Source organism: Danio rerio, chromosome 16 (assembly GCF_052040795.2).
Source record: "Danio rerio strain M-AB ecotype USA chromosome 16, GRCz13ab, whole genome shotgun sequence".
NCBI classification, from domain to species: Eukaryota; Metazoa; Chordata; class Actinopteri; order Cypriniformes; family Danionidae; genus Danio; species Danio rerio.
In genome coordinates, this window is record NC_141036.1 from 48,690,213 (window position 1) to 48,704,865 (window position 14,653).

At 34.0% G+C, this 14,653-nt stretch overlaps 2 protein-coding genes across 5 annotated transcripts in view; one reads left to right on the top strand and one right to left on the bottom strand.

Annotated features, from left to right (window-relative positions):
* Positions 1-14,653, top strand: part of dpy19l1l (dpy-19-like 1, like (H. sapiens)) — a 754,017-nt gene that overhangs the window by 277,321 nt on the left and 462,043 nt on the right. The window lies entirely within an intron of this gene.
* The window catches only part of mtx1a (metaxin 1a), a 29,171-nt gene that overhangs the window by 6,221 nt on the left and 8,297 nt on the right, over positions 1-14,653 (bottom strand). For all 3 annotated transcript variants that reach the window (XR_015510546.1, XR_015510545.1, NM_001128238.1), the window contains 5 exon segments: positions 9,550-9,619; positions 7,592-7,671; positions 5,115-5,207; positions 4,850-5,032; positions 2,182-2,258 (listed from right to left, as the gene is read on the bottom strand). Coding sequence is in view for 1 of the 3 variants with exons in the window: in NM_001128238.1 (NP_001121710.1) it covers positions 2,182-2,258; positions 4,850-5,032; positions 5,115-5,207; positions 7,592-7,671; positions 9,550-9,619 (503 nt within the window). In the remaining 2 variants the exon portion in view is untranslated.

Consider the following 14,653-nt stretch of genomic DNA (forward strand, 5'->3'; position numbering starts at 1 on the left):
AATCTGTGTCAATATTTTCTTCACCTAATAAATGACTTGTGCCTCAGAGGGCAATCCTGACAGTGAACGCGCAGTGGTGTTTGAAGGTGTCAGATGTGGAGCACAGACACTCTTGATTCTGGAGGTTATTAATAATATAATAACGCTAATACTGAAACTTTAAGGCGTTTTAGAATTTCCAAAACAACATTTCAGATGTTCTACAGTGTGCTCAGCCTGCTGGTTTGTTCATTCACAAACATTTTATCATCACATGATCTTTTATAACAAAATCACATTACTTTTTTTAATGCATATACTGGAATTTGTGCGTTAAAAGTGTTTTCATCTTAGTTTATGCGCATCTTTTCTCATCAAATAAAAAGTTTATCCTACTCAGTTATGCACATGTTTTTATGCGCATCTTGGCATTTCCATCAACCGTTTTTTTATGCACATTTGCAAAATGCGCATAAGAGGTGAATGGAAACATAGCTAGTGAAATGTAGATTTATGCCAATTTATGATGTTTGAAATATGGTATAATTTAAAACATTTTGGGCTCTATTTTGACAGTCCATGCACAAATCGCAGGGTGCAAACGCTTTCAGGGCATGTCAGAATGCATTTTTGCTAATTTAAGAACGGGAAAATCCGCTTTGCGCCGTGGCGCATGGTCTAAAAGGGTTGAGTTTATTTTCTTAATGAGTTATAGGTGTGTTTTGAGAATAAGCCAATCAGAGTCTCATCTGCCATTCCCTTTAAGAGCCTTGAGTCGCGAAATAAGCGCATTCGCTATTTACAGGACGTAAAGTAAGTGTACATGGAAAAACTGAGCATTTCACTAGCAAACAGTTAACAGTTTTTTTTAAACAGAAAACAGAGCATCTACTGAGAATGAGAGATAAATGATTTACTTTCACTTTCGCTCTCGTGGATAGGGAAACCATTACGCACAGACATCAATTAGCCTATAAATAATTAATTTTGTTTGTTAAGCGCAAATATTTGTTTCAAAACTATTTCTAAATTCAGTTCTAATTTCCAGCAAACCTATAAATGAACAATAATAACAAAGTGTGTTCAAAAACCTGAGTTATATCCTAAAACACATGCTGTGCCCCATATGGTCTAAAACCTGGTGGGCAAATCTAAGCTTGTTTTTAATAAAACAAATATAACTATGGATATAATAAATAATACTGCTAATAATAATAATAACATTATACAAAAGCAAATTGTCATGAATGAACTGAAAAAGCCTCCTGAGATGAAGAAGGCATAAAAGCAGTGTTTTTTCATATTTATGTAGGCTAGAAATTAATATGTTTTTGTAATATTTTAATCCTTTATATTTATATCCTATATATATATATATATATATATATATATATATATATATATATATATATATATATATATATATATATATATATATATTCTTATCATATCCTATATATATATATATATATATATATATATATATATATATATATATATATATATATATATATATTTATATATATATATATATATATATATCCTTAATATATTATATTGTTCATATGTAAAGATATTTGCGTATTGCTCTACATCTTCCTGTGTATTAAGCAGTGTATAAGCGAGGCGCAACTTTGCCCTTGACTTTAGACCGGGTTTGTTTTGGTCTATTGAAAAATCTATTATAGTTTCTCAAAATAGCAACGCGCCAGCAATACACCTCAGAACGCTTTCCTTTTTACACCAGAACGCCTATGGGCACACATATGAGCGCAAATGCATTTGCTATTTAAACAGCTTACCGCAATGCATCAAAACGACTCTTGCACCAAGCTGGAACTAGCAAAAGACTATTGTGCTGCGCCTTGCGCCACATTACGCCGGGTGTATGATAGGGCCCTTTATGTTTTGATCCACATTCTGTTTGAAATTGATGTGATATTTAGAAGAAAAAAAATACTAAACTAAAAAGACCTGTTTGACTTGAATTTAAAAAATGAAGAGTTCAATGTCTATTGTCTATGCACTGAGATTTGTGTGAACTTGTAGTATTTAGTCAAGTAATTAATTTTTGAGTAAATAAGTTACTTTTCCAACAAAGTAATTAGAAACATTATTCAAATACAAATGTATTGTTAGCAATTAATTACGTTTTTAAAGTAACCTACCCAATACTGTACGTAACACAAGTATCGAACTTACGAATCTCCAAAGAAAAATTTGTTTGATCCCAGGCGCTGAGAGAGAAGATTCAGGCACTCCAGAGCATCATGGTAAAGCTGAAGAGAAACAAAAACATTCACGAAATCAAATACTGTGAGAGAAGCTTTTACAATTTACACAGGTATGCAAAAAAACAATAGACAACAGTTTTCATGTCTGCTCTGATTCCCACAATATCACAGTTTTGCATTAGAGTCATTTAAAAATGTATCTTAAGCAATCCATATTGACTCTCAGTGTCATAAACAGAGTTGTTTCCTAACCCCAGATTATCATCTTGCTAGAACAAAACTCTTGCCAGAACGGAACTTCTGCTCCGTCTGAGCCCAGATTCCTCACATCTGCTGCTTTATCAGTGTCCTCTTCAGGGACCAGAACACTGTTGCCTCTGGCTGGACTCTCCGGTCTCTCAGAGGGCGTTAGTGTCAGAGATGGCCCACCCACTCTGTCTAAATTATACATTTTGCACACCACATAAAAAAGATGCATTAAGCACAATAAACACACTATTAAAATAATGCTCCTAATTGGCATTCATGAAAGTTTTATCTTGCACAATTATTATTAAGGCTGCATGGTGGCGGAGTGGGTAGCACATTCGCCTCACAGCAAGAAGGTCGCTGGTTCGAGCATCAACTGGGTCAGTTGCCATTTTTGTGTGGAGTTTGCATTTTCTCCCCGTGTTCGAGTGGGTTTCCTCCGGGTGCTCCGGTTTCCCCCACAAGTCAAAAGACTTGCGCTATAGGTGAATTGGGTAAGCTAAATAGTCCATAGTGTATGTGTGTGAATGAGTGTGTATGGAAGTTTTCCAGTGATGGGCTACTGGCATACAGGCCTAACAAACACCACCTATACCAAATATTATCATTAATAGAGTTAGGAAAAGAATGGCATGAATGATTCCGGCTGGGCCAGGTGGCATTTCTGTATGTTCTCCCCTGCAGGTGCTTGAGTTTCTCCCACAAACTGGGTTTAGGTGAACTGGATAAACTAAATTGGCAATAGTGTGCGAATGAGAGAGTGTATGGGTGTTTCCCAGAAAGGGAGGATTCACAGGGATTAACTTTATTATTAAGAAAGTAATGGCTTCTTTTTAGATTAAAGGATTAAAAGATTGTCAATCGGGTTATCCCCCAACACTGTAATAACTGTGAGCCAAACAAATGAATCGTGATCTTCAGACGGTTCCTAAGTGGTGTCAGATCTCGAGTGGGATGTCCAAGCCTGAACTTACACCAATTACAAATTTTGGAACCGACATGAGTTTAGGTTTTAGCCAGAGGCATTGCTAGACCCTATTTACTAGGCCTCATGGCCCAGTAAAGACTGCTAATTTTTAAGTTACAATATCGATTTCTACTATTTATGCAGAAATCATTCTAAAGGCTGATTTATACTTCTGCATCAACAGCCAGTAAATGCAAAAATCACTGTTATTAAGGTCTACACCTTCCCCAACCCTAAACATCATCGTTATTAATATCTACACCTACCCCAAACCTGAACCCTACCGTCATCATTGAGACGTTCTACACCTACCCCAAACATCATCCGTTATAACGTCTACACCTACCCCAAATATCATAGCTATTCACGTCTACACCTTCCCCAAACCTAAATCCAACCATCATCGCTATTAACGTCTACACCTTCCCCAAACCTAAACCCAACCATCAGTTATTAAAGTCGACACCTTCCCAACCTTTACTGTTATAAACGTATGCACCTACCCCAACCCTAAACCCAACGGTCAAAGTTATTAACATCAACACAGACCCTGACACTAAACAAAACTATCACAGTTTTTAATGTCTATGCCTATCCCAACCCTAAACTCAACCATCACAGTTAACGTCAGCAACAACCCCAACCATCACAGATATTAACATCTATACCTTCCCCAACCATCATAGTTAAAGTCAACACCAACATCAACCCAACCCTAAAACCAATCATCACAGATATTACCATCTATACCTTCCCCAACCATCATAGTTAAAGTTAACACCAACATCAACCCAACCCTAAAACCAATCATCACAGTTATTAACATCTACACCTTCCCCGACCATTAAAGTAATTAACATCTACATCTACCACAACCCTAAACGTCTACACCTTCAACAATCCTTAAACCAACCATCACAGTTATTAACGTACCGCCACGAGTTGCGTAGAATTTCATATTTGATGCACTCCCCATTGAACTGTTATTTGCAATCACAGGGGGTGATGCAGAGTAGGTTAACTGTCATGACAAACTAGTCAGCCATGGTGAACGGTATGCAACCATGTAAAGGCTGTGCCGGACCATACACGTGCACTCGAAGCAGAAGAATAAATCAACCTCAAGGATTACATTTCAGATGTGCTTAATGAACAGAAATAGATCTTTAAGAAATTGTTAGTTACAAATACCAAGATCTCACTGAAATTATATGGAAAAGAAAGATCTGTGATAAGAGTAAGGGGGTCCTGTACCCTAGTAGAGCTTTATGTCTAGCAACTCTCTTGGTTTTATCAGATGGTAAGTTCACCTTGGTTTCTGGAATACTTTGTTAGGTTACTGTACAATCTGCAAATCTAAAACAAGGAATAACTCTTGAAGGTGGAAAAGAAAACATATTTGCAAATTTTTCCATTTCACCTCCTTCTCTGCCTCTTCTCCGGCCTCGAGTGTACCGTTTCCTCGGATCAGTCGGAGTCGCTCCAGCTGCCTGTTCTGCATGCGGCCCGGCAGGAAGAAGTTAAGAGGGAAGCTCATATTCTCTCCGTACCAGCGGCGCGTCACTTCCACATAGTTCTTAGGATCAATCCATAATGCGTAGATCTGTTAAGAGTTGAGGAGAAACCTTGAGCATGTACCCAACAAAAAAAACTTTCCTCTTGGAGTTTCAGGATGTGTATCTCACCAGCGCCGGCAACAGTCGCTCCTCCAGCAGAGAGATAAAGGCCAGTGTGTCTGCACCCTCTTTGGCCGAGAGATCGTAGTCTGCATTAAATTTCTAGAAGACAAATTTACACTGTTAACACTGCAGTAAAAACATTTTTCAAAATTGGAAATAGAACAAATCGGGAAACCAAACATTAAGCATTAATTGCAAGACACTGTGATATGTTCAGTTAAAGTCGACATTTTAGACCTGTGAAATTAAAAAAGTGCTGATTAAAGGAGGAGATTTTCTCAACAAATTCTTTACATAATATAAATTTTTTTATTAGTTTTATTAATTAATTTCTAATAACTATTTTTTTTATTTGCCAGAGTGGCAAAGTATAATATCTTTTTTATTTTGCAAGACACCAGTATTCAGCTCAAAGTGCAATTTAAAGACTTAACGAGGTAAATTAGGTTAACTTGGCTAGTTAGGATAATTAGGAACGTGTTACGAGTTTATTTATTTATTTTGGTTGCGCATTGTAGGCATGAGCCGGTATAAATTTCTGACGATACGATGGATAAAAATACCGTGGTTTTACGGTATCATGGTATTGTGATTACTGATCTAAAATAAGTTATTTTAAAATGTCTGATTAATCAATAAACAAAAACTTTTTTCGTCCATTGAACACAATTTATCCCTCACATGTGAGGGAAATAGTTTTGTGTGTTAATTAGGTTTTTGTTTTGTAGAGGAGGGTTGTCAGAGGCTCAGAGAATGGTCTTTTGTTTTTTGTTTGTTATTTTTGTTGTTTTTTTATCTTCTTTTGTTCTGTTCTAATGTTCTTTTTTTCAAATGACATGTCCATATTATTAGGAATGTGCTGTGATGAGGAAAATATATATTTAGTTTTGTGTGCCTTTCCAGGGACTATATGACTAATTGGTTGCCAATATTGACACTTATAGATAGTATGACGTTTCCCTTTTTCCTTTTTTTTCCCCTTACCTCCATATACCTGCTGGCTTAAGGATTACTACAATTCCTACAATTCTTTGCACATTTTTGTAAAACTTGCCTTTGATTAAGTCTGTAAAAGCACATTGTACAATTTTTTGAAAACCTTAAATAAACATGTTTAACTTGAACACAATTTATTTTATTTTAGGTAACATTTATAATATTTTGGAACAGTAAACATGTTAGACTAAATAATTACAAGTAAATCATTGACATCTGCTCTCTTCATTATTTTCCAAAAAAAATATTTCTTTACAACACATAAAAAACATAAAAAAAAAAAAATTCATATACCATAGGAACATTATAAGAAAGCATTTTAGCGGTAATTTTGACTTTTCCATACCGCAGTAAACCTTGAAACCGGTTATTGTCCCATGCCTAGCGCATTGCATGTGTCTTTTTCTTTGTCCCACCTTCTTCTTTTGTTTTTTGTTATCCAATAGGCTCCCATTTTATTGTGGTCGGGCTCTGATTGGCTGCTGATTGGGGAGAGCTATGAAAGGGAACTTCCGGGAGAGTTCAATGAGCTCATTTTTGGTGCGACGGTTGTTGGGAGTGGAGAGCTCCAGGATTTCCCTACCCCTCCGGCCGACAACAAAACTTTATTCTTGTACAAATGTCCTTATATGCTTGCAACTTTTTGAGAGTTTGAGCTTGTAGGGGTGGCCTGCTTATTTATTAACATTTTGTTATAGACTAAAGACTAGACTAGACTAAAGTTATTTAGTTTATTTACTTTGCAGATTCTTTTGTTTGTTATTGTGATCTTTTGCACAAGTTTTTTTTTTGTTTGTTTGTTTGTTTCCCTTTGGAAAATACACCATTTACAACAAACTTACAAACTTTTCCTTTATTATGCCCATGTCGTTTCCCCTAAACTTCGGGTGTAATAGCAAGTCATTGGATAAAAGGGGTTTATTTGTTCTGTAGATATATCTCTTAATAATAACATTGCTAATAATAGGGCCAATAATATTGGCCAAATTTATTATTATTATTTTACCCCCATTAAAATATTGTAAGAGAAAATTTAATTTGCTTGTTAAACCTAAATTGGGAAATTTTGAAATTCTTTGTCTAACAGGTATATATCGAGATATATAATTTTATATATTAGTAAAAAGCACCCCTTTAACTAAAACCTATTGGCTTTATTTCCATGATGCAACCAGACTCTGACTGTAAACAACTCTGAGTAGAACAGCACTACTAGCAGGTAGAATGAGACGCAAAAAACATGTTCCTGGGAAATGTTTTACTTACGCACATAATTAAATCCTTTCCTGAAAACCCAAGTTTACTGTGTCTCATTCCATTAAAACTTAATGGATACTTTCATTGTGCAATCGAACATGATTAATGAGAAAATAAGGCAGCACATCAAACGTTGCCCATGAAGTGAAATACACTGGAGCTTATGAGCAGTGCTTGGTAAAGAAGAAAAAAATTTGATCCTGACAGCATTAAAGAGAGAAAAAAATCACCTGTTTTCTCAGCTGAATGATGATCTGACTGGGTTGTGAGCAGCTGCCTTCATCTTTGGTCCTAAGAGCTGGAAGTGAACCTTCGGTAAAGACATCAGAATCAGTAAACACATTTTTGCCTGAATGATTTTAAAGCCAAGGTTTTATCAGGGCTACAAAGATGATTATATATATATATATATATATATATATATATATATATATATATATATATATATATATATATATATATATATATACACATACATATACATATATATATATATATATATATATATATATATATATATATATATATATATATATATATATATATATATATATACATATACACACATACATACATATATACATATATATATATATATTTTTTTTTTTTTTCTTTTATGGATATCTATTAGCTAGTTTGCTCCAAAACAATGACAAAACTCACATTTAGAAAATATAAAACTGATATGAACATGTAATGCTTGCAGTGCCATGGATCAACTATTTTTTTCACGTCACCTCAAACTTGATTCTTATCAAATCTTGACCAATCAAATGTACTCTAGTGGCTGACACATACCTGTGCATATAATACATTTTCACAGAATATAAACATATTTTTTTGTAGATATAACCTTTTATGTTGGATGCAACTAATGATTTGAGATAACTATCTATTAATATGTTAAAAGCAACTGTATTATATAGCTTAATTGAAGGGCACCTATAATGAAAATCAACTTTTGTATGCTGTTTGGACAGAACTGTGTGCAGGTACTATATAGTGTGTCCACAGTTATATTGGAGTATTAGAAACACAACAAGTCTCTTTTTGAAAAAAAACTTCTGACATTAAAATAGGATCCAAATGCCAGTGATTTTGAGGCCCACTGCAACATGATGTAGGATTGTGGTTTTCACCGCCTACCGAAATGATTGACAGGTGCTATGTCTCCATAATAACATGTAAACGAATGTCTACAGAACATTTTTTGCAAAGAAACTGGGATTAAAACATGTTACAAGTCTCTGTGATCAGCTGCACCTCAACAATTAATTTTATGATTGTAATAAAGAGGGTAAAATCGCCATGTAATTCTTAACCACTATAATCACCACGGCCGCATGGTATCAGTAAATGTGCATACAGTATATTTGTGTGGGTTTGTGCGTGTGTACAGCATACAGCATTTGTGTGAGACTCATCATTTCAGAAAGGCTTGAATTAACACAAATACATCAACTAAATTTACTTGGTATTTTTGACCAACGAGCTGTATTTTAGCTTCCACCAAGGCTGTCTCTATCACTGACGGCTGTTTACCTGACATAATGCATGAGAAGCAGACACGCATGTCGGACCGGTGGGCGGAGAAAAGCAGCTCACTCGAATATAAAGCCACAGGCTACAAAACCGCTACACTGTCCTTAGACACCAAAATGGGAAGATTGTACATTATAAAATAAATAATCTGTTGAATATTTTGAGCCGAAACACAACTTGACACATTCTGGAGACACCAAAGTCTCATCTCATCAAAATAGGCAACCTTTAATTAAACTGAATGAAAATTTAGCCACCCGAAGAGGAGCTTCCAACATGTTTAAATGCTACAAAAAGGCATATTATCCTTTAGATGGTCTTAAATCTAGGTTTAATTTCTAATGGCAAAGTACATAAGTTGCTCCTAGTCAAGGAAAGTCTGCCAGGTACAAACTATTTAGGTAGCACTGGTCTTCAATATGGAATATTTTGGATCAATTGGGGAAAATGTGGGAGCCAAAGGAAATAATAATGGAGACAGACAAGAACGTGAAAAGAGAGAACCCACAGATGCAAGTTATCAGCAGCTCGGCAGGAAAGAGGAAGAGGCCTGTTTGCTTCAGTTAAAGCGCACACTAAACAAAACCACTTTAATGAATATGGAGACTTTGCCAAGAAACAGATTGTTAAATCTAGGCCTACTTACCTGTAGGGCTTCTCCAGGGGTTAGAGATCTTGTGAATTTTGAGTGGAGCTCCAGCAAAGCGAGCGTATGCCTGGAAAATGATGTAAAAGATAATTATTATGATTATTATATTTAATATATAAACACAGTAATTATATTTTATTGTGCTGGCTAATTAGATTCAAATTTCCAATTAGACAAACTCTCCCATTGTTAGTGTGTTACTTACGTGATTGTTAAGGTGTTTGGATTTGCATTTTTACTGATTTTTATTAGCATATTCTAGGCAAGAAAGGACATAGAAAGGCTTTAAATTATATAGATGAGACAAAAACAAATTAAGGGTATCGTGTACATAATTATTTCATATTTGTATTCTACAAGCAAGCTTCTTTGAATTTACAAAGAATAGTAGCAAATAAAAATGACCTAAAAGATTTGTAAACTGATGTTGAAACACTAAAAAAACAAAAAAGTATGAATTATAAAAAAAAGAAAAGTAATTTAATAAATTGAGCTGTCATTGCATGTAATATAAATAAGATATGCTAACTCAAAATTGGGTTATAATGCACTGACTGAAATTAAAAATGAGTTGCAGTAAATGTATAGCACAAGTGGGTAAATTCTAGTTTTTTACCTTGTTTTTTTTATTATTTCATCGTAATTTTTCTGTAGCACTTTGAGAATTTACTTTAAAAAGTACTCTATAAATGTATCATTATCATTATAATTATTATTATTATTATCATTATTATTATTTAGTGTATACATTTTAATTTATGCATTCAAATTGCTGGTTTAGTCAATAATTGTGTAAAATGTAATTAACCAGCTCAATAATCTTCTCCTATCCAATTCTTTAAATATTTATTAACGGTCATTATCTGTAAGTTCAACTGAGATCATAAAACTAAAATATATTATACACAAGATTTTTTTTATAACTTCTAAATTAAAGTGTAACATTATTAATATTATAAAAACGAAAGAATAAAAAACAATAAAATTACAAACTTAAAAATGAAAAAAAAAATCTCTAATTCTATAGCAATAAATATGGCTTTTAAAATCAGCGACGATGGCTACAACTACTACAACAACTACTATTACTACTACTACAACAACAACTTCTGCTTCTACAACTACTACTACTACAGCTACAACTACTATTACTACAACAACAACTACTACTACTACTTCTGCTTCTACAACTACAACAGCTACAACTACAATTACCATATATATATATATATATAAATATAAATATATATATATATATATATATATATATATATATATATATATATATATATATGAAAGATGTGTAATTGCAACTAAAACGACTACAGCTAGTACTAGAACCACAACAAGAACTACTACAACTACTACCAGAACTACAACTACTCCGATAACTACAACTACTACAACAACTACTACTACTACTACTACTAGAACTACAACAACCACAACTACTACTACTACTACTACTACAACAACAACTACAACTAGAACTGCAACATGAACTACAACAACTACTGCTACAAATATACTACTTCAACCACTACTAGAACTACAACAACTACTAACTACTATATTCCTACTACTACTACTACTACTACTACTAGAACTAAAACAACAACAGCTACAACAACCACTACTACTACGGCTACAACAACAACTCTACTACTACAACTAAAACTAGAACTACAATAACTACAACAACTACTACTATACTACTTCTACTACTACAACAACAATAACTACTACAACAACTACTACTACTACTACTACTACAAAAACAACATCAACAGTTAATCTTTTTTAAGCCCCTATTAAATTAAAACAAACACTCAAAAAGGAAAAACAGTGATCTCACAATCTATATTATTAACCAAATATCTCTGGACGGGATGCCTCATTTTACGACAATATCCGGAAAAAAAATAAAATACATTTTTTAAAAATCGACGTAATATTACATTCCAGCACATGCAGCCGAGAGCTGACAGATTCAGAGCTTCACACCTGGATCAGCAGATTCTTTCCACTCACAATAATATTATACGACTGATCACTGGGGGTTAAATGTCCTTGAGCGATTCTTTAAACTTCAGGCTGAGGCCAAGAATGACTCAAGAATAATCAGCCCTGATGCCTAGGGTACAAATACACTGTTCTTTTTTATTAGCATTGTCAAAATGATCTCAGGTTATCACAGACGCGATGGTGGGAAAACAGCTATATACTGCATGCATATATCTGCAGGAAAGTAGATGGCAATAGAGAGTAGATACCAAACTTTATCACTTTACAATAATTTATGTATTATGTGTTCAGTAAGGTCAAGGAGATTGATGGAAATGAAAATAGCAAACGTGATTAAGAAAAGCTGTGATTGCCATGTGCATCTTGTCAGGGAAGCACGGTTGTTTGATCAGTAGTATATCTCTTCCAAACGCCAGAGGGCGCTCTCACACAGGAACTCCAAACACTCACAAAGAAGCAAAGAAAATCCCCATAGCTTTGCATTATAACAGAAGATTTACCTGATTTCATTAATTCAATAAAACCAAAGAAGTGAGATCAGACAGTGAATGGACATAAATAGCCATAATGCTTGACATATAGGCAGTCTTATCCGTATCTGACGATAAATGCTTATTTATAATCTTACCATTATCAGGCCGATAAGAAAAAAAAATTATTGGCCAATTAATTAGGGAGGGTTTGAAAAACTTATTTAATAATGCCATATATACTGACCTACATACCGGTTATACATCAGTTATGGCTTATATATCAGTTATTCATCAGTTATTACCTATATCAGTTATACATAAGTTATGGCCTATATATCGGTTACGGCCTATATATCGGTTGTACATCAGTTATGACCTATACATTGGTTATACATCAGTTATGACCTTTATATCAGTTATGCATCAGTTATTGCCCATATATTGGTTATACATCAGTTATGGCCTATATATTGGTTATACATCAGTTATGGCCTATATATCGGTTATGCATCAGTTATTGCCCATATATCGGTTATACATCAGTTATGGCCTATATATCGGTTATACATCAGTTATTGCCCATATATCGGTTATACATAAGTTATGGCCTATATATCAGTTAAACATTAGTTATTGCCTATTTATCGGTTAAACATCAGATATGACCTATATATCGGTTTTACATCAGTTATGGCCTATATATCGGTTATACATCGGTTATGGCCCATATATTGGTTATAACCTATATACCGGTTATCCAGCTGCCATGGCCTATATATCGGTTATACATCAGTTATGGCCTGTATATTAGTTATATCCTATATATCGGTTATACATCAGTTATGGCCTATATACTGGTTATACATTGTTATAGTCTATCGGTTAGATTAAGTTTTGAGTTATGAGAAATGAAAAATATATTAAATGATAATTAAAAGATAAAAATATTTGTAAACCTATTACAATTCAAATCTTTTTAATTTTTGAAATATTTAAATGAACATAACATGTTTGCTTGCTCATAACTTCTGGAAAAAAAAGCTGACACTGGATGATGTGTCAAGCAAATGTGGAACCATCACATGTGGTATACTGTAAAATGCTGTAAGCTAACATACAACAATCTAAAGTATAGTTTTAGCCTAAAACAGTAACTATAAAAAATGTGTAAAGGAAACTGGATTTGCGGAAAGAGCTGAGTATTGAGTTCTGAGATTTTCTCCATTTCCCGGTTGCAGTCGAGCGGTGAGCTGGAAAAGCCCAGTTAGCTCCATCAAAGGCTGACATCATAGCCTCAGATTTATTACTAGATTGATTCCTACACAATCCTAAATTGTGGCTCGTAAAGTGAAGGGGATCAAGTTTGGAAAGAAACCACTGTTCTGCGAACAACCGCCACTGTCCAAAGCAAACACTAAGAATAAAACTACAGCTGGCCGAGGTCCACTTTGCCCACAGTAAAAACTGTTCATCTGACTCCTGCTGTACACATAAACACTCTGAAATTAGGCCACGGATGACAGAACAGCTCCTCTTGAAAGTGCAGATGGTAATAATTAGTTTCAGCCTTTCATAAGATCCCTAAGCAGAGTGGCACTTATGATGATTGGGTGGTTCTGATTTAAAGCCACGCCCACAAAACGCAGAGCGCCCAATCCCTGCTCTGTTGTTAAGGGAGAATGCTCCAATACAACAAAACAAAACGGCCACTGCAGAGGTTAATTCACAAAACACGCATACACAACAGCAAACAGCAACACTAACATTTGAAAGATGGATTAACTACGTGTCACATTAGATGTTTTCCGAGATCAAGGCCAAAAACCAAGCACAACTGTTGTTAATGTTAAAATTACATGTTTTCTTTTTACTTGAAGGTCTGAAATAAAACAAACATATTTATGAAAAAGTTAGATTTGGCATAATTTTTACTTTACTAGCCCCCCTGAATTATTAGCTGAACTATTTATTATTATAAATGGGTTGTCACATTGCAATTAGTTTTAATTTGACATGACTTTTCAGGGCTCAAAAGGATTTACCAAATTTATCTCTGACCACAGCTAAAAATAAATAAATTATTATTTCCCAGCCATTTAAATAATGTGTCAAAACAAGCAATAGCTTTATACATGCACTTTTTAATTAAACAACTGGTCTTTAAAAACAATTTACATTTAAAAAAATAACTATTGTCATGTATATAAAATATTCACAGTAATCTGACCAGGCTAAAGGACCCAGGTCACCAGTTAACTACACATAAATGTGGAGTAATCTCATATTAAAGCAATGTTATTGTAAAAAAAAAAAAAAAAAAAAAAAAAAAAAAAAAAGATTAACAAAAAAATTACTGTAAAATTACATATCATATAAAAAGAAACATATCTAAGTGATAATGAAAGGATGGTCACGTGCACACAGTTAAATTTAGGCTTAGGTTTAAATTGAAGTTTTATTAAGTTTAGTTAATAAAACTTCAATTTAAACATTATTTTCAACCAGCCAAAGTGGCTAGTAGGAGTGTCTGTCTAACCTGTCACAGCTAGGGTTGTAACGGTATGAATTTTTCACGGTATGATAATCGTCTAAAACAATACCAC